The sequence below is a fragment of the Blennius ocellaris genome (genome assembly GCF_963422515.1).
Source record: "Blennius ocellaris genome assembly, chromosome: 9".
Classification (NCBI taxonomy): domain Eukaryota; kingdom Metazoa; phylum Chordata; class Actinopteri; order Blenniiformes; family Blenniidae; genus Blennius; species Blennius ocellaris.
In genome coordinates, this window is record NC_137658.1 from 9,747,763 (window position 1) to 9,768,602 (window position 20,840).

Below are 20,840 nucleotides of genomic sequence, written 5' to 3' on the forward strand. Positions count from 1 at the left end.
CTTGATCACAAAAGACGGATCGCACAAGATGTTCCTCTTCTGATCTGGGAGTGTGTGGTTTGAACTACGGCGCTCACCACACACTAACTGATTCTTCAGCAGAGTATCAAGCTCTGTACCATAAATATATATATTAAAAAAAAATAAAAAATCCTTTATATATATATATATATATATATATATATATCGACTCTGAACAGACAAGATTTCTCGGCACAAATATTGAACATATTCATTATCGTCGATCTCTCCTTCTGAGCGGATCGGACTCAACAAAATCACTCTCAACACTCCCCCACACCACAGGAAAATCACACGGTTTTTAAATTATTTTTTTTTGCAGACAATCGGGCCCATGCTCGGGAGGAAATCGGGACTAAAATCGGCCCGATTATCCTTCAGTGCGTGCCAGCCTTAACAGTAAGCGCTGAGGAACAGTGAGTCACTGCTTGTGTACAGAAGTGGCATTATTTAATTAGTTCACATTGTGCCTCTGAGGGCATTTTCACTGTTAGTCATAAGTGTTCGCAGCCTCACGTGCTTGAAAGCAGTTTGTGGAAATGTGAATGCCGATACACAAAACAAGCAGATCGACTTCCTTGCAGAATACAGAAACCTCTGAAACGAAGATCCAATGAACATAAGCGATACCATTGTCCAGATTACAGTATTATACAGTCACCTTCAGCTGCACTAGTGCTACAGCAGTAACAATGCACAGATGTATAGCATTCTGCTTTTGTAATTTTACTAAATGCGCATTTGATTTTGTAGCTAATTTTCATCAGATTGAAATATTACTAAGGCACAATTCAAGCAAAATTACTAGTAATGCAGTAAAATGTCTCCTGGGTTTGCTTTTGATTCAATATATTAGGGAGCGTTTGTTGGAGAGCGTATCATCCAGCAAAAGTTTAATTTAATTTAATCTGCAGGCAAAATTGACACTTCTGGGAGTAACTCAGTACAAACTGATAATATAACACAGTACACCACCATATGGCCAGATCCTGACCTTTTTAAATATTTTCCATGTCCATGTGGTTGAGCGGGTGAAGACACTTTGTGAAAGAAACATTAGTTTTTGTAAACTTTATTGTGAAAAATCAAACAGACTGCTAAGATCAATATATATATATTGATACAATGTTAATGGCCAGTAGTTCTGTCTGCCGTTCATTCAACTCACGGAACAAAGACAGGTGGGGAGAAGAAAAACAAGGGAAAAAAAAACAAGAAAAAAACAAAAACAAACATCCTTTCTGAAGCCGTCCCAATCATTTCCTTGTGATGTATAAAAAGAAAAAGATTTCTTACACTAAGAGTGAAATAAGAAAACTAAAAATATAAAACTTTGGTCTGCTTCCCTTAACTGGCTGCTCCTCAGATTTATTTCAGCCACAGAGGGCAGAAACAATCAGCTGTTTAAAGACATCAAAAGAAATCTACAAAAACAAAACAAGGTAACCTTGTTCCTATTGGGGAAAAAAAAAAAAAAAAAAAATCATCGTCATTATCATCAAAATAGGAAAGTTAGCCCAGAACTCACATTTCTGCCAGTTTGCTTATAATGTAGCTGATCTTCTGCTCCAAAGGCACATCAGCTTTAACCTCCCTTACTCTCACATCTTACATATACAATGAAAACAGAACAAACACACTGACCTTAAATACAGAGTTAATCATAAAAAGAACCAAAATCAAATTAAAAACTAGACATGTTTGCGTGAACTGTTTTAACAGTGACAAAGGACTTTCCTTCATCAAAATGCTGATTAGGCCCTAACGTCTGATCCCCAAATCAAATGTTCCCGCCGCCCCGCTCCCACCCTGTCCCCAAAAAACAAAACAAAAAAAAAAAACGAACCAAAAAAAACCCTACAATATCTCTGTTCTCTGCAGCTTGTACTTGTGTTATGTTGGTGCACAGAGTGGAGTGGTTTTCAGAGGCTGGTTGTTCAGACAGAGGAACTAGGGACGAGCCAGTTTGGGTTCGTGGGCCTTCAGTGTCCCGACAGCGTCCTTCACTGCGTGGTAGATGATGTTCTTCACCTGATGGCGCGAAGAAAGTGTCATCAGAAAGCAGTGGAAAAAAACGACAGAAGGCCTCAAAAAACAACACGAAACATTGGGAGTATTGCCTCGAAAAAAACCTCAGTTTGGTTTTGCAAAAATTATTTTATTTTTGAGTATTTTCATTCTCATGATTTCTCCCCTTGCAATGAAAGAGAGGTTGAAAAGAAATGACACTGGGAAAAGGCATCCCGTAACCGCAGTTTCCATTGTGTCTTTTATGGTATTTTTCCCAAAACAGAGCTTGAATACTTTCAATTGGACTTTAAACGCAGCTTCTATTACAAAATTCCCCACACGGCCTGGAGAGGAGCCGGAAGCTTGGATTGAAGCTTCACTGGACTAGAATGTGACACGATGAGGCCAAAAGAAGAGAAGCACACCCACCTGTAGTTTGTCTTCGTGGTTCGTGTGAGTAGTGGACAAGTGTCTGAACTCCTGCGTGAGTCTGAAACAGTGTCTCACGTGTTCGGGGGACACAAAGTCCTCTGCCACCTTGATACAGCTGTACAGGTTGTGTACCTGAGGGGGGCGGAGAGGACGACACAAGTGAGCAAGCCTCTTCCATAAACGGGACAGCGTTGCATGTTTATGAATGGGGGCCATTTAAGAATGTTAAATTTATCTTGGTCTAAACGTCCCACCTGGTGCGGAGCTCCAGCCGGGATAAAAACAGCATCTCCTAAGAACTGGACAATGGCCCAGCCCTGGACGCCGTATTCTTCGTAGAGCCTGCGGCGGAGCCCCTGGTCCAGGTACCAGCTCTGGTCGTGAATGGGGTCATGGTCTGGAGGGTTTTCCTGTCCTTGCTCTTCTCCCACCTGATGCAAGCAAAATTAAAATTAAAATAGGTCATCGCTTAGAAAAGACCAAAGACATTTTCATGACTGGTGAGGGTTCATCTACCCCTTTTTGTGTTGACTTGTGATAGTTCTGTCCGCTCTCGGGAGGACTTGGTTTAAATTGTAACTAGTGCAGTGACTGACGGTGGCCTCAGTGGGATCTCTCGCCATTTGAAACAGGAATCTACTGGCGGCTCACCTTGCGGAGCAGCTCTCGGATTTTCTCCGCGTCCTTGGCAGCATAGATGTGCCAGAGAGCTCCCGGCTTCTCCTTTCCCTCGTAAACCTTCCTCTTGGTCATTTCATCCACGTCGCCCTCCTCAATGGTGGTCATGACCTCTGGATACCAAACCGACACATACAGAGCAACAGCAACAGCAGGGTTTCAATGTGAACAAGAACCGAAGAGTCCAGCTTCCTCTTTAAAGAGGTCGATTTGAGCAGCACTTAATGTTATTCCAATCACTTCAATGTTATTGCCTCTTCTCCCCCCCCATCCCCATTATTGACCAAACGCATCATGCTTCAGGCCTGGGACCGTGACCACGACCGTTAATGTCCCACTTTCACACGTACTTGTTAAGCGCACCAGTGGACAACCATCATACTGCTGGACACAGACGGTGCAGAACCGTAGTTCTCAACTGGCTCGTGACCCAGTGGAGGGTCACACGTCCATCGTTGGTGGACTTCAGGAGTTTACATGTTAGGGCTTGGATTTTTTTTGTTTTTTTGTTTTTTTCAAGAACAAACCATTTAAAGCCCATTTCCAACTGCACAATATGACTTTCACTGCAAAATATCCCCGAGCAGTCATCCTGTATGTGGACTGGTATTTTCCTTCAGCAGCCAATTGATGAAGCACGAAGCTACAATACGACTATTATCTCGACATATTGTACCAAGGAGATGCATTCACATTAAACTTTGGACGTGACTGAAACTAAATGTGGATCATGTGACCAGACCAGTTGAGAACCACTGGGGCAGAAAAAAAAAAAAAGAGGACAACTTACAGACTACACGATCACATTTTACTAACACAATGTTCACATCCACAGGCTGATTCAAAACGCAGATAACCCTACTGCCTCGGGAGACTTCTGACCTCCAACATTCAGCGCTGAAAGACTGCAAACAAGCAGAGTCACTAACAAGTATGTCGAAGTGGGCCTTTGTCTTTCACGAGCCCAGGGCTATGCATCCTCGCTTTCTTTTAGCGATCCAGCCATGTGAGCAGTGACTTATGAGTCGGCTTACGATGTTTGTGTGTACTGGCACAGTCATCCCTATTTAATCTCCATAGCCGAATCCTTCACAGCCATAATTTAGTCGCCAGGTTGGAGGAGTGCAGGTATTTCATATCTCCAGTTGTAAGAATGAAAGATGAATAAGAAATTAATACAAATTCTCTCTCTCTTTTTTTTTTTGGAGTGTCTTGGTACGATGGTGGCTCTGAACGCTTTGTACTAACAAATTAAATGAAAGGAAAGCTGGTTCTGGGAACTTGGAAAAAGAAGTCTTGAAAGTCAACACTGAAGCATAATTCTGTTACGTTAACCCTTTAATAGGCATGTCTTTATTACTTCCTGTTCAGGGCAAGCTGTTTAAATTGTTTCAACTCTATACCTGATGCATGTTTTGGTCAGTTTTACACCACAGATCGTAGTAACCAATTATATTAAGTTTTAAAAGTCATAAGAGACATATCCTGAAATATACTTGGAACAACTTTCTCTCTCTCTTTCTTTTTAAAATTGAAATTACTTATTTCAATGAGACCTGTAAAGGTTTCAGCACAAGACTGATGCTTCACTTCTATTTATTCCAGTAATTCTCTGTTGAATTGACAGTCCAATGGTTATATGTTACCAAACAATAAATTCCTCTTCAATTCTTGCTCCCTGTCTGTGATCAACAATTGAAAAAGGACCCTAGTGAAGAGTTTGTCATTTATGAAAATACCTGTCAAGGCTAACACTATACACCCTCTCATTGCGTTTGTTTCGGTTGGGGATGCGTATGATGAGTAAAACTGGCGCCTGAGATAAACAGGCGTGCCAATTCTAGACGCCCTTCATTCAAGCTTTCCACCCAACAGTGTAAGGACCAGAGCACAGCGCACCCAAGCCAGACAGGAACTGAAGAATCTCCCAATCCAACGACTCGGGACAATGCGAATGAAGATTCACATTGATCAAAATGTCCAAATGTGACACACTTGTTCAATTCAACCTTTGAGTCTACACAGAAAGGAAAAAAAAAAAAAAAAAAGCAAGGATGTCCAGAGGGCGGCAAGGTGTTAACGCAGTCGACTGCAGCTTGCATTAACTAAGAAATATGCAACGGGCTAAAAACGCAGCAGCAGAAACTGAAAGACAGGCCCAGGTGCTCTGGCCCCTACGGCACAAACAACAACATAGGGACGGAGCAGAGGAGTGAAAGGTGGGGGCGTTAGTCAAGTAGAAGGGCATGCTACTCAAGTGATACAACTGAAAGTCTACAGACCTGCACGTCCAGAGATATCTGCCTCTGTGAATGAGAAATTTTACCACAATGTAAAAAAAACCGAGACCCATCGGAGGGTCTTTCCAGGAGTCTTTACCAAGTTTGGAATGACTTCAAACAGTCTAAACATGAAGTCTAGACAGTGTTGGGAGAGAGCTGCTCAGTAGTGATCAGTTACAAGAAAATGACAACAAATGTGCAATGTGTTGGATTTGATGTGACGCAAACTGAAGGCAACACTGTCAATAAAAACATTTTGGGGATTAAATGTTTTGTTTTGCAATGCAAAAAACTGATTTCAGTAAGTGTAGCTGCTCACTCAATGCTGAAAAACAAAAAACGAGTGTATCGGGCATGTTTGCATGTGATTCAGCACATCAGACACGGATGCAGAGACAAGGTTGTTTTTTTTTTTTAAGTCTACCGACCTTGCTCGTGGTTTCCGTCGCCGTGAGGAATGCCAACATAGACCATGACGTTGACGGCATCAGATACATCCAGATGGAGGTTAGTGGTTCCCACCTTCCTGTCTTCAGTCGAGATTAAGCCTGAGTGTGAAAGAGCGTGTGAGTGGCGGCGCACAAACTGTAAAGACAAACACCGTCTTTGAGTCAGAGGATGATTCTTACCGTAGGCGTTGTACATTTTGGGTCCGAGATCGGGACGCACAAAAAAGTTGGGCAAGCGGGCCGCAAGGTTTAGACGGCCATCTCTTTTTGTGTACTCGGGCAAGGGGAGGTTATCCATTAAATCATCAAACCTGGAGGAAGTAGGACTCAATCATTTGACAGGCACTTCCACATGTGACACTGGAAATATTAGTTCACAGATCTGTGACTGCTCGGCAAACACGTGGAGGAGAGGAAATCAAAATGTCAGTTCCTTACCGTGTGGGCATCATGTCCCTGAAGTCTTCACCTGGAGGCCAATCTTTTAGTTTTAACACCATGGGTTGCCCATCACTGTCTCGCAGCCGCTCTGCAGTTACAGAAATAACAGCAGCCACACTCCGTTATATGAGCAAGATGCATTATTAACAACGACGGTGTTCACACGCGCATACACAAATAAATGCTTGGTTACTTACTGGAGATGACCTGAAAGCCGTCCCAAAATTCTCGCACCTTCACGTCAGAGATAATAGCACAATTTCTACAGTTGACCAGGTCTACGTCCTGATTTCCAAACTCCTCACTGAAGGCCTCAGGCCGCCACAACTCCCCTTTCAGGCGTTTGTGTATCCCCGATACCAGCACAGGCTGTTTATCAAGGAGAAAAGAAGAGAGGGGGGGGGAGGAAAGAGCAATGTGAGTCACGTCATCAGTCGACCCAATTCCTTCATCTGGAACAATCTTTCCTTCGTGCGTTCTCACCTGTCCCTGCTTCCAGCACTCCCTGAAGATTTTCCAGTTGTTGCTGTTGCTGGGATCCTGCAGGCAGAGGAGTCGCCCATCGCAGAGCCAGGAGTGTGATGTGTGTGGTTCCAAAACACTAAGGCCCATCACGCCTTCTTTGCGGCCCCCCAACACGCTGAGCTCGCTGCCTTCAGACGTCCCAGAGCGACGGCCCTCTGCCTTCTTGGTTTCCACAACCGACGCGATGATGTGATCCAAGAAGTTTGGGAGGCTGCTCTTCAACTTGTCACCCTGACGGACCAAACAGTCGTCTTTGGTTACAAAACTCGAAACATGAGCTCATCAGTAGAGCCTGCTTTAACAGGCAGTTAACCCCTGGACAAAAATAACTAATTCACACACCAGGAGATAGAAGTAATACAATTTGTAACCATTCTGCTAATCCCAATGTTAGTCCTCCCAAACATTTAACAGGACAATAACATAACATGAAAATTCAATGACTAACACTTCAAATTTCTACATTCGGCTATTTACACATTGATGGGGACAATGTCTACAAGTGGCGTTTGCCGATGAGGTTGATAAAGAGATGTATACGTACTCCTGTTGAGGTGAACACAGAGGGGAAAGGTACTCCACTCTCTCCGGGGCCTTGAGGCAATTTCCCCGGTCCTGAATTGAGCAGGTCTCGGAGACTGGAGCCCTCGGGTTTGGACTGGGTCATGCTGGAGCCCAGTAGCAGGCTGTTAAACAACTTGGGGCTGGAAGCAGAAGGCTTTGACAGGGCACTGAGTGAATCCAGTCCGAAGGGTGGCCGAGTGTCTCGATTCATCATGGAGCGAAGAGATCCCGATTCTAGAGGCATAAAATATCGATGCAACATTAAACTTCCATCTTGATTTGCTCACTTTTTTTTTTAATTATTCATTTCTGATGGATTCCACTGAATCAGCCATTTCAATTTTCCTACTGACCCTTGGTGTCATCCTTCGCTTTCTGAGTAGCCAAGTCTGCCAGCCAGTGCAAAGCGGAGCTGTTGCCTTCTCCCGATGAGCGCGGCTCCTTGGCAGAGGCCTGGGCAAGGCTACAGGGGGACGACGTACCACTGGTGGAGTTACTGGTGCTACCAACACTTTCGCCACCGCCACTGTCTGATGGCGCTGCCGTTTGCGTAGGTTCTGTTTTGATTGCAGGTGTGTCCCCCTCTGATTTCGGAGTGGTGCCAGCACCAGACGCCGCGACTGGAAGGCCACTGCCCCCGCTGCTCATGGGAGACTGACGAGACAAGCGCAGCCACGGGACAACGTTCGGGTCAAACGACTTCAGAGAAACTCAATAAGAGTAATTTGATGAACAGTACCTGTGATATCCCATTTGGCGCAGTAGGGCGCACTAGAGGCTTCGTGTGTCGACTGGCACAAGGGCAGTTTGCTTTAATACCCCACTTGCCTCTCGCTGAATGTACCATATCGCCTATGTTGTAAAGAGCTGAGAGAGAAAAAGCAACAAAAAAAAAAAAGGTCCGTCATTGCCCATGTCATTCTACTAATATGTCATTGTACTCGTATTGTAATAAAGTTCATAAACCTGGTGTTTATGTGAAGATTTACACATTTATGATGCAATGATTTGGTACTATTACCTGTCCCAGGTATAATTTGAGTGGGCATGAGGTTCTGTGGCTCATGGGGTTGGCCTTTGGCACACTTCAACCAAGAGAAAACGTCATCTTCTGGACCTTCGTCAATATCTGCAGGGTATAAAATGAACAGGTAAAACCGAGACGGTTTGGTTAACCAATAGCAGACGAAGTTAAATATTGCTGGATGTCCAAGACTCACCCTCGCGTGGCCTGTTCCTGCGCATCCGGTAGCAGTCCAGACACACGCCAAAGCCACACTTGCGACACACCCAATGGATGTTGAAGAGAGTGGTCTCGCACACGTCGCACATTTCTCGGACACCTCGCACGGCACGCTTCCAGGCCACTTTCTCTGAAGAACAAAAAAAAAAAAAACAACCAAGTTTTCACGACACCGCTGACCGGTTGGGAGCACCGGGTGAAATGACGGTCAGATGAACACGTGGCTCGACAAGAGGACGGACACGTATCGCCATACTCACGGTGAGGTTCCACCATCATCATGGCCTCTTTCTCAGACATGACCAGCTGACAGAACTGGTCTCCCACATTAGCCAGGATATACTTGGATGTATCGAGGTCCAGGCCCTCCTGAACAGCTGGGGCCGGAAGCCACAGACCCATAGCCATGGAGTCACTCTGCTGAGGACTAAGGAAGCCTTCCACACGCAGCACACCTTTACGAGTGAAGGCCAACCTAAGAAGCAAAATAGATGTTAGTATTTTAACAAAGTAAGATAGTGTGCTTTATTTGAATAACTAATATTAAGCTCAATTATGCAGGGCAAAACACGAGCATTGCCCATACCTTCTGAAGTGGAAAAAACGACAGGCCACGTTTGGATCGTCATCATTATCGCTGTCGTCGTCTGTAGTTCGGTATTTGCGGTAGCGCTCCAGGCGACACTCACGACACTTGTGTAAATGAGGGGCCACGTTGATGCAGGAGCCGTCTTGGAGAAAAGACTCGCCGGACTGCTTCAGACGGCGCACTTTGCTCTGGTCTTTCAGTACAGACTGGCCCACTGAAAGAGAACTTCTGTTCATTCTGCATCCAACAAACCTGATCACAATAAATGATGGCGTGGCACTGAAAGTGAGCAGACCTTACCTTTAAAAGGTTTGTTACGTGGACGACTCTTTGAAGCTCCTTGGATTTTATTTTTCTGTAGAAGGGCTGCGTCCTTGGAAGAATGCGGAGGTCCTCCTGGAATTTGACCTTTCTCTAACCCCTCCTCATTATCACTCAGGTCTGAGAGGTCACTGTTGCTGCTGGAGTCAGAGTCATGTTTAGAAGACTGGCCTCTGTCTTCCAGGTTAAACTTTTGGGACTGGTTCTGGTCAAAGGAAATGGACTCGTCCTCTGGTCCACCAGGGCCGGTGCTGCCGAACATGGAGCATCCTGACGTGGATGTCGGCATCTCCCCGTCACTTTGCTCCTCGCTCTTCACAGCTCCGTCACTCTGCCGTCTGGGAGAAGAGGCGGGAGCCAGAGAGGAGGAGGAGGAGCTGGCTGGAGCAGCTGCTGGGAAGGCGGAAGACAGAATCCCCGTTGGTGGTTCCGCCATCGTGAACAGGTTTGGTTTGCCGTCCAAAACAGAACCGTGGGTCTGCGGCTCAGTCCCAGTAAGGCCAGCAAAAGGTGTGAGGGAGGTTTTATCTCCGTATGCCAGAAAGGGATTTGCAGGCTCTTTCGACGCTTGTAGAAACAGGTTCTGGTGACTGTCTGAAGACTTAAAACCGGACTGCAACCCCAATCCCCCAACAGAAGTTCCATTATTACAGTTCTTCTTAGAAGTGTTTTGGACTCCAGCAGTCGCGGCACCGCCACCACCAGATAAGCTGGAGCTCGGTCCTCCTGCGGAGCCACCCATACCCTGGAAGGCCAATGGCGATTTGTTGAACACACCGTTTCCTGTTGGATGGGCCTCAGGCACTTTGGGCTGGTCAGGCTTTTTCAGCCCTTCAGTGGAGGCTGTGCTCTTAAAAAGAACTGGGGGCTGTTTGCTCAGGCCCTCCGACACTGCAGTGAAATAGTTGGAGTCCTTGGATTGGGTCTGACCTGCAGCGAGGCTCTGGCTGGAGCCAGACGTCTGGGTCATACACTGGAAAAACAGGTTTTGGTCTTGCTGAGCTTGAGACTCATTCTTTACGGTTCCAAATCCAAAGCCGAAAGGCCTCGGGGTGTCCTGTGAAGCTGGACTCGCAGCAGGAGCGCCATTGGTCTGGGAGGTAACGTCTCCAAAGACAGGAGCGGCAGACACCGCCTGGGACAACCGGAAACCTGAGGCCGTTTTAGGAGCCTGCGAAAACAAGTGAATGTATATTAACAGCAGTAACAGAACACTTATCAGTGAGGGTATTAAAATCACATTATATCAGGTTGTAATAGTATGTGTGTTCACTCCACAACAATAGAAATGTCACAGTTCGTTATGTGCCTTTTCACAAACGTTTTCATGGAAAAGGGGGTCAGAAAGGTGCACAATTATGGCCAATATAATTATTCAACATGTCAATGTGGAAAGCACTACAATTATTCTCCGGAAAGCATATTTTAATTCTATTGAAAATTAATCCATGCACAATCCATTCTATTCCATTGCTGCTGCACTCTGCTGGGGAAAAAAAAAGTGAAAATAATATGTCCTTTCATAATAAATCTTTATAAGTGTCAAAAACATTGCAAACAGTCACCCGATTTATTGCTGGTGGCTTTTTCCAAATAATGTCTGAGGACTTGCTAAATGTAGTGAGAATTATCAACATGGCAACAGTGTTCCACGCATTTCATGTACTGCAGTTTGTAGCAATTTTCCACATTTAAAACAGTTGAAATGTCAGTTGTACTTCTTTGTGGCACAGATGAATCTGTAGAACATGTTATTTTCTCCTGTTCAACACCACTTTGCTCCAAACCAATTTCAGACTTTGGATGAGGATAATGTTCAAGGCACTAGCTCCTAATCACTCAATGCAGCTCTTTCCAGACTTACTGCTCTTCACATTTGATTTTCGTTGTCATAGTCTGCTCTGTTCACGCTCATGCTGGTCCAATGCAGACCAGCTTAAAGCCGCTTGTGAATTATTTGCCATGATAGTCTGACAGCTCTCGGAATCACTAACTTCTCAAGTCTCACCTTCATTTAAACTTTAATTTTATTTTAACTTTCCTCACGGAAGTCAAAATATATTAATTGATGATGGTCCACATGTGTAATTTACATATAAAAACAAAAGCACTCATCCTATCGATTGTCTTACCTCAGTCTGGCTTCCCCAGGTTGGAGCTTTCGCACTGAAACCCACAGAAGCAGAGAGCGCCACACTGGGACCACTGTCCTGAGACCAAGAAATGGTGACAGGTCCCGGGGAGACAAGGGCAGCTGTTTTGGAATATGCCGACTGGGAAGCCTCTTCTCTGTCTGGTTGGGGGGATGGGGAAGCCTTGGGGCCTGGAGCTCCAGGGACTAAGATTGGCATCTGGCCTAGTGAAGGAAAAGATGTGGTGGAGAAAGGGGAGGGGGCTGGTTTCAGGGGAGGAGGGGTTGGGGTGTGGGTGATGGTGGTGGTGGAGTCTGCTGCTCCTTGCGTGGAGAGGGAGCGGCCGTTCTCTTTGACGTGGGCAGAGTAACGGGCAGCGGCGTTTGCCGGGTCCATCTGAAGGGAAGAAGTGGTGTTGGGGGACGCCACTCTGCCCTGAGGGAAGGGTCCTTCCGAGGAGCTTCCGTTTTTGGTCGTGCTGCTGACTCTTTCGCTCGAATCTCCAGCCCAGATCCCAATCCCTTCCGCTGAAGTATTGTTGGAGTCGCCACAGTTCTGTGCGTCCGCTGCCGGGTCTCCTGCTCCTTTAAAACGTTTCAAGTTCAAGTCATCCTCACCTTCTGACGCAGTCCTGCGCCTGCGACCATTATCACCCTTCATTGTTTCACTATCCTTCCTCCGCCGGCCATTCTTACCGAGCTAAAAGAAGAGAGAACATTAGGGAATATTTGTATTGTGAGTGGTGTTTAAAAGATAACAATACGCCAGGACAGAGAAAACGCGGTTCTCCCAACGAGATGACAGTCCTACCTCCTCCTCAGTCAGCTTGACATGGATGACCCGAGGATCTACAAGCTGATTTTCTTCTCCCTGCAGAACAAAGGGTGAGTGTTGGGAAGCCTCCTTTCATGTCATGACTTTGAGTATAAACTAGGATCAATGTGATTTACCTTATCCAAGGTAATCTCCATGATGTGTGAGATGGGGTCGTGCTGTGACACCAATCCTGAGGCCCAGCACTCCTCAAACTCGGGCTGATACACACGAACTCTGCGTCCTTGAATCGTGTATGAACCTGAAACCAACGAACAGTGGAATGGAAAAGGAGTTAGACCTGGAAAATATAAAAGACGGGAGACGTGGCATGGCGAGCGGATATACTTTTATTAACTTTATCTTGGTTGTTATAGTGTTGCTTTTTACTGTTATTTGGATGCAGATCCATGTGAGTACCTGCAATGCGTCTGGTGAAATGCTGTGATCAACTGATTACATCTAATATTGAAAACAACTATAAACCGGTACCAATTTTGCCTCACCCTTTCTGAAGATCTCCTGCAGTTCAAAGTCAGTACGCCAGCTGGTGATGGCAGCCTGCACAGACGGCTGCTCCAACAGCAACGGATGCCGTAGGTCTTTGTCAACCTGCACATACAGACACCACATTGGATTCAAACTAGTGACACTGCAACAGCGTAGCAACAACACCAAAACCCACTGTCCAATCAAGAGTCATGTATTCAATTAACACGAGTTAAAAACAAAAACAAAAAAAAAGCAGAATTGAATGAGCAGAAGTGTTTGTGTTCTCATTGGAAACACTTTGACGCACCTCAAACCTCTGTACAGTTTTGTTATCGGGCAGGAACTCTAAGTTCTTGTTTCCAAAGTACTCCACGGGAACCAACGAACCCAGACCCACTTTGTCCACCAGAGAGCGGTAAACCTATGGAAAAACACAACAACACGTAAACATCTGAACACTTTGAGGGAAAAAGTTCAACTACACAAAAACACCGTCAATGGGTGTCAGTTATCAAGAAATGGACATCTTTAAGCAAACATTTCGACATTGTTAGCAAGTATCAATATCGAGCCAGTAGGGCTGGGCGATGTGACTTCAAAGAAAAATCTATTTAAAAAAAAAAAATTATTCGAGTTTCAATTTGATTTTTTTTCTCAATGCACTCAAAAATGACTGCAGACATCATATATATATTGTCAAAAGTGCAACTTTATTGCTGTAATTGTCCTCAGAGTTAAAATGCATATAAACACGGCAATGCATAAAATTCTACCTCACATCTCTTCCTGACAGATCAGGGGCAATGCTGAGGACATCCACTCAGCAGTTCAATTCATTTGTCCTTCTACTCTCACTTATTTCTCCATTAGCCTGTTGCACTTTTATTCAAGATTCTTGTATCTATAACCGTTATGTGGGGAAGAAAAATACTATAACTTTTCTATATTTCTAAGTAGCAGTTTAAGAAATCTTGAATCTTTATTATTTTTATACAAGAAATGTGCTCAACAGTGCCTGGGACACAGTATAATCCCCAAAAAGGATTGATTAATGTTTGTGTTGTATGAGAGGGCTCACATGCACGAGTTGTTGGAATATGGGTACATTGAAACGTGAACTGTGTCAATGATTATCTGTAAATGCTGTTGCTCGACATGTCTGAACAAATCATTACACCAATGGCTGATCTCACCAGAGCTGGCCAGGCTGTGGCTGATGCTGGAGTTCCGGCAGTCCCAGTCGCCTCACTTCGACTGGCCCAAACGATGGAGTCCTCAACCAGCACCGCTTTCACCCCATCATCATACACCTGCACCCACGAGGACCGCTGGGAGGCGTTCTCAAACTCCACACACACCTACCACGAGAAGAGAAAAACACTTGTATGAATGTGGCCATGTGAGAAAGAGTCAGATCGAACACAAGCAAATATAATGCATTACAATACCAAGCTTTTGCCCGATTTTTATTATTTCATTAACGCCGGGTGTGAGGCAAAGTGTGTGTGGCATGATCAGAAGTGATTGGCATGACGTTCCCTTCTCCATGCGAGCGATACAACCACTCGGTTTTTGGTCTGAATCTAGGACCTTTATTTGGTGTATTTTATGGCCACTCCTTATATGAAGCTGCTTTAATCACTTTGAGGAATAATTTTACATCCCGAGATAAATGCCATTTAGCACAAATTGGCCGTGTGTGAAGGAGCATGTCACACCATGTGGTGTCTGTTGTAAGCAGAGTACTTTGGCCACAGTAGCACAGACACACACACGAGCAGTGTTTACATGCTGTGAATCAGAGCGATTTGTTTGTAAGATCAGATTCCCACTTCACCAAGGACACAACCCCTCCCCCCCCCTCCCAAAAAAAAAAAAATGTTTGTTCAGGTTTATATGCACCAAAATATCTGTTTCAGTCAATGGATCAATCCCATAATGTCTTAATTTAATTAGATGGGGCCAATCTGATCAGAACTGGCTATATGGTGGCGTTTGAATCACATCAGTGATTAATCAGATTACTTATGGTCAATGCAACCGCAGCTCGTGAATAAATGTTCACATTGGTCTATTAAATAAAAAAATTGTTATTTCAACAGTTTTTCTTGAACTGTTTGCTTTGGGGCATGGAATTTGACAGCGTTTCATACAGAATGGACACCGCAGGAATGAAAGTTATGTAGCAGAAATATTCGATAAGGTCTTAACGTTCCTTTCAAACTGGACTTTCTGTTGACGTTAAGGATAATTCAGCTTGAAAAAAGGAATCTTACCTCCAATCCCATGCGACACAATGAGGACACAAGTGTGTCATTGATTTTGAGAAAGCTAATTTTGTAAACATTAGATGATTAGTATGCTCAAAATAAACTATATGTACAATGGCATGTTGGGTTGTCATGGCCACACTTTGCTGCCACTTCACGGCTTGTCAGTGACATATACAAAGAGGAAGAGGAATAAAAACGCAGAGTGGCTCATGGGAAAGAAGCAGATGTGCTCATACTGCAAAGAGAAGGTAGATTTGAAGAGGATGTTTACGAGCCTGGGAAAGGCCACGTGTCATGTATAGACAACTTTTACATGGGCTTCGGCTCTTGGTGGCCTGGCAGCCCATTATTATTGGATTTGTGCAAAGTATCAACTACGTACTTGGTTTGGAGTGACATACTGCTATGTCTGAAATTGACATAAACACCAAGCAGAGAAGATATGAACTAGCTCCAGAGACTGAAGGTCTAATATTAAACTATAAGACAAATACATGTTGGGTTTTTTTTAAATAAAGACATAGAAAATCAAATTCAGAACTCGAGCCGCTTAAGGAGTGGGAGTTCACGGTGCATAAGCATTTGACATATTTACTCCCAGACAGAGAACATCACAGTGCAACAGACACGGGTAGTAAAGTAAGGGAAGAGTTAAGACTAGTAGATGCTCGTTCAGAAAACATTAAGTTCATAAATCAAAATGTGAAGCAAATGCGGTTTATTAAATCTAGAAAACCCAGTGTGAATGCTGAAGGAGGCTGCTTGTCCCGGGTCCAGACCAAACGTTTGAAGATGAAGAACTCGGGTTTGAATTTGTCCACACAATCTGTCCGTCTTATCCTTTCCTCTCCTTCGATCCACGAACAACAACTGGAACGGCAGATAGCCGCCACCCCTGAGTCTAGTTCTGCACAAGTTTCCTCCTGTTAAAGAGGAGTTCTTTTTTCCCCTTCCCATTTTCACTATTGTTTCCTCATTTGAAATTGTTGGGGGGTTTTTTTCTATGTAAAAGTGCCCAGATGTGACTGCACTTTATTTTTTGTTCTATATGAATAAAGTTGAATTGAATCAGCATTTGAATCCAGGTCACTTGGTGCTCACCATGCCTTTTTATTTATCATTGGAGCAAATGATAGAAACAAAACACCCTGTACATTTTTTTTTGTGTGTTTTAGCAACATAAATGATAGTATCAGTTCATGTAATATTGGCAGCAATATTAGCTTCAGTACATTTCCATTAATTTTACTGTGAAACCTCTTTAACTTTAATGTATCTACCATGTATTGATATTGTGGATTACCAAAAGCAAACGCTAATAAGTTTTGTCTAACTGTGTTTACTACACTTCTGTTTGGTCAGCATGAGTTTTAGTTTGAGGTTACTGCGATGACAGGTTTGGTTTTTTTTATTCTACAATTTATTCATTTTTTCTTTTCATGAATACCATAAATCAAAACTTGTGTATTTTGTATACTTGGTATTGAAATTCTACACGAACATCTCAGAGCAACAACTGTGAAAAGGGAAGAGTGGTGGAATTGAACATATTTACTATTTACCATCACTAATTGTCAGCAAGATTCAAAACGCAGAGACTCTCCACAATTGGAACCTTCAAGATCCACTGATTCAAATCTGTCAGGCAAAATATATCTTGGAAATTTTGGCTGAAAACAGTTGGTTTTTTTATGTGCTCACAATCACAGCTGGCGTTGTCAGTACTTGTTCAGATATGGGACAATTCACCTTTTCTTTGATCGCTGGCTTTGATTCCAAACGTCAGCGGGACAGTGGGAATTGGCCAAGTTAACTACATCCTCAAATCCCCTCTGCACTGGTCCTATAGCGGCTGACTCACGACGTGTTTCATGCAACAAGTGGGTGCAAAGTATTTCAAACCCACCGAGCTTGTGGATAGATCACACACGCTTGTGCTTGGCTGTCGTAATGCGTTTCAACAGATACACACACCCGAGGTGAAATATGTTTTCACCAAATATACATGTACATTGATTCTGGGTCGTTCCCTGATGCTCTGAAACCATTTCCACAGTCACGAGACGGTTTTCTAATTTGCACACCTATGTCATGACGCAGAAGAACCACACCACAGTGTAGGAGTTCGCACTTTAGCATCATAGTAAGAACGTTTCTGTTTGAGTCGAGTTTGGGGGGGGGGGGGCTTGGTGTGTAAAGTTTGCATTTTCTGTCTGTTGCCTTGAGGGGCACCAGGCCTTCGCAAATATGTTCATACAATTTGAAATTATTTTCATGTGGATGATTGACTGCAATAGATTTGATCAGTAAGTAGTTTGAGTCCAGGGAAGAGGGCACCTCTCTGGAGTCACCTGGGTACTCCAGTTTTCTCCTACATTGCAAAAGCAAGCATTTGAGGTCAAGTCAGAATCCAAACTGTCCATGGTTGTGAAAGTGAGTCTGTGTGGTCATCCATCTCCTTGTATTTGACCTGTCATCATTTATCACCAGAGGCGATTGGCTGCAGCCCTGGGACGAATAAAGTACATTAGATGGGTGGATTGATCACAATACCCTGGATTACTGCAGCCAATTGACATTTTGGGATCTTTAATAAACACTTTAGGTTGCGCTTTAGGCTTGGGTTACCAGTAAACATTTCCCTTCCTGAAATTTTGACGATATTTGGATGGAGGGAACACCAGTATATTTATTGGAAAATTATCAATTGTAAAAGACAGTAGTTACATCTTACAACAGTGGAATTGGAGTTACATTTTGCTGTGTGAGTTTGCTCAAGACAAAAAAAGTGGACTTTTAAAATGTGTGACAAAATGTGTACACATGATGGATGCAACTGATGAAATCTTCACATATTTTCACCAAAGAATGGACAAACTACTTAGTTAAGTCAGACATAGATAGAGGAATCAGCCGATTGAAGTCAAAGTATTTTAATGCAACTGAAATTAAATGTACTGCAGGCTTGTTTTCAATGAGACACTTACCTACATCACCAAGTTTATCTGCAGGTAGGTCAGCCTCCTCCACCCGTTTATTGTGCAGATCTCACACAGCGGGTTCTCAAATATAATATATGTGGACTCATTCAATGTTTTTAAGAGTGATCTATTCGTGTAGATGGGATCATATTAAACTGAGAGGAGACCTCAGTACAGACGAATCCTCACTGTAACCCAAAAGGCCTTTAACTCCACTAACGTTAGCTGACGGTGATCCGCTGTTACTATCATTTACTTCCTTGCTGCCACCACTTGTAATATTGCCACGGTTCAAGTTCGCGCTGATTCGTCAGTGCTTTGCAATCGTAAACTACAATATTAAGGTGAATAATTGTGAAGATAAACGTTGAGGAGCCAAAGGGTGAACAAAGCAAAGGCCGTAAAATCCCCGCCCTCGAGTTTGGCTTCGCCCCGCTGTCTGCGACTGGAATACTAGCTAGTACATGTAAGTGCTAATGTAAACTCCCAGAAAAGGTATCGATGTTGACGGTCAAAAACAGATTAAATGTAGGAAAGAACACACTAAAAAGCTACCTCGTACTTTACAAGCCTTAAATGGCGTGTGTTTGGCTACCAAGGACGACATTACTTGTATGTAAACACTGACCGTTAGCCCCGCAGCGGTGGTTGTTGTTGTCGCCTCCCCTCCGCTAACCTCCGGGACGGGCAGGCCGATGACGCTCACTGCTCGAACCGTTCCCCGGAGCCAGTCACGGGCCCAGGCTGGCTTCCCCTGCTCGGGCCCGTTCGCTGACCTGCCGTCGTCGAGGAGTAGAAGCAGCCGTTTCCCGATGAGTTCGAGAGGTTCCCCCATGGTTCGCTCACAAGCTAGCAGCAGCAGCCTCTAGTGAGCCACCATGAACAGTGTAACTTCTCCGCCGCTCGGGAGGGCAACTCGAGGGAGATGGTCTGCGAGGCGGCGGGTCACTTGAGTCGGATGTGGCTGCACAACGGACTGAGAGCTTTTGACAGTTGCGGTGGAGGACGGAGTCACTCCAGGAGATCGCCCAGTCGAAACGTTATTGTCCTCGGCGTTTACGCGACTACCCTGCTCTGTCCGCCATTGAGCCCTGCAACAATCAAACGCACTCCTCGTAGACGGGCAGCACTGCGGAGACGGAGCGAGAGAGGGCGGAAACAGCGGCCTCTAGCGGCCGGCCGAAGCACCATGTTTTCCGCAGTGTTAACTGGAGCTTCTTCTTCTGTTTCTTTCATTTATTTGCGGGTTACAAACCGCTTTCAGGTGCATACCGCCATCTACTGTACATGACTGTGTAGCGTCACATTCCCACATTCCCCAAGAGTGTCTTGGCTGCAGTGGAGGGAGCTCGAGAGTGGAGGTTCTGCAGCCAGACACTCTTGCTAACAGTTACAACACTTACGGTACACAACTACACTGGAGTCAACACTGATGTGATCTACTCGATCAAATAACGCCAACACTGATAATTATTTAAATCAGAATGTGTTAAAAATCACACTTTTAAATCAACTCAGAAACATTCAACCCTGAAATTTCAACACTCCAAATGTTTGCTGTGTTGTGTTTTATATCTATGGACACTCGCGGACATGGGGAGCGTGTAGTTACAGAACGATTGTATGTTTTCCCCTCAACTCCCAAATGTCGTCTCTCGTTCGTCGGTAAACCCGGAAATATAAATAAGACGACGAGTGGACACGCCCACATTACGCCAAAAACCAACATAACCAACGCATTCTTAATCAAACAAAATACTTTTGTTACCAAAACAAATAAATTATATTTGCAACATTGTGCAAGGAATAAGAAATGCCTAAAAGGAATAAAATAAATTAAATACTTGCAATACAGACGTGTTCATAATGCAACAGTGCCATCTATTGGCATGAACAAAAAATGCTCAACATGACGTCCTTCGAGCAGGAATCGTGTGATCAGGTATCGACTTGTCACCCTGAACAGAAAGACCCGCCCACAGCCGTTGCCGATTTGCATTGTATCGCTTTTGTTTTTTTCCAGACGTTTCTATTATTGATTCTCTTCATATTTCCACATTTATTTATTTTCAAGTTTGGGACTCCGGTGATTCCATACAACCGAACTATAGATTCTGACACTGTGGTACACTGGCTCCCTCTAGTGGCACATAGAGAAAAGAATATACAATTTCAATTCGAATATTATAATGATCAAAACAGGATCAAGTTATTTATTATGAATTGATTTATTTATTCATTTATGAGTTTATTCTGAAAGGTTTATTTCAAACTTATGTGGGAAAACAACATCGCTGTTTTCAGTTAAATAAAGTTTTGAATATAAATATATAAAATGAAATTCATATATAGCATTAAATATGATGAAAACAGCTTATATTCCTAATCTTACGAGTTACGATGGAGGTACTTGGACACAAGACAGCTTAAGAACCACTCAACTAGAATGTTCCATACTTGTAATGTGTTTATTATATTTACAGCATGTTATTTCTAAAAAAAAAAATAATAATGATAGTAATAATTTTTGGAAAATAATTTAGTCACGTAATGGCTTCCTTTAAAATAATATATCCACAAAGAATAAATCATTG

General features: G+C 43.9%; 1 protein-coding gene across 1 annotated transcript; it reads right to left on the bottom strand.

Moving 5' to 3' along the window:
• Window positions 1-1,077: 1,077 nt before the first annotated feature.
• kdm3b (lysine (K)-specific demethylase 3B) lies at window positions 1,078-19,337 on the bottom strand. The gene is made up of 25 exons (XM_080502652.1): window positions 18,875-19,337; window positions 14,186-14,350; window positions 13,300-13,413; window positions 13,007-13,112; window positions 12,638-12,762; window positions 12,498-12,557; window positions 11,688-12,386; window positions 9,535-10,726; window positions 9,232-9,448; window positions 8,906-9,120; window positions 8,623-8,775; window positions 8,424-8,531; window positions 8,142-8,269; window positions 7,756-8,056; window positions 7,383-7,636; window positions 6,797-7,069; window positions 6,511-6,682; window positions 6,311-6,401; window positions 6,053-6,183; window positions 5,852-5,971; window positions 5,424-5,447; window positions 3,115-3,254; window positions 2,718-2,894; window positions 2,461-2,595; window positions 1,078-2,052 (listed from the first exon to the last, which is right to left on the bottom strand). The coding sequence occupies exons 1-25, from the start codon at window positions 19,079-19,081 to the stop codon at window positions 1,972-1,974; spliced, it is 5,388 nt and encodes a 1,795-aa protein (XP_080358778.1). The 5' UTR covers window positions 19,082-19,337; the 3' UTR covers window positions 1,078-1,971.
• Between the last annotated feature and the right edge of the window lie 1,503 nt (window positions 19,338-20,840).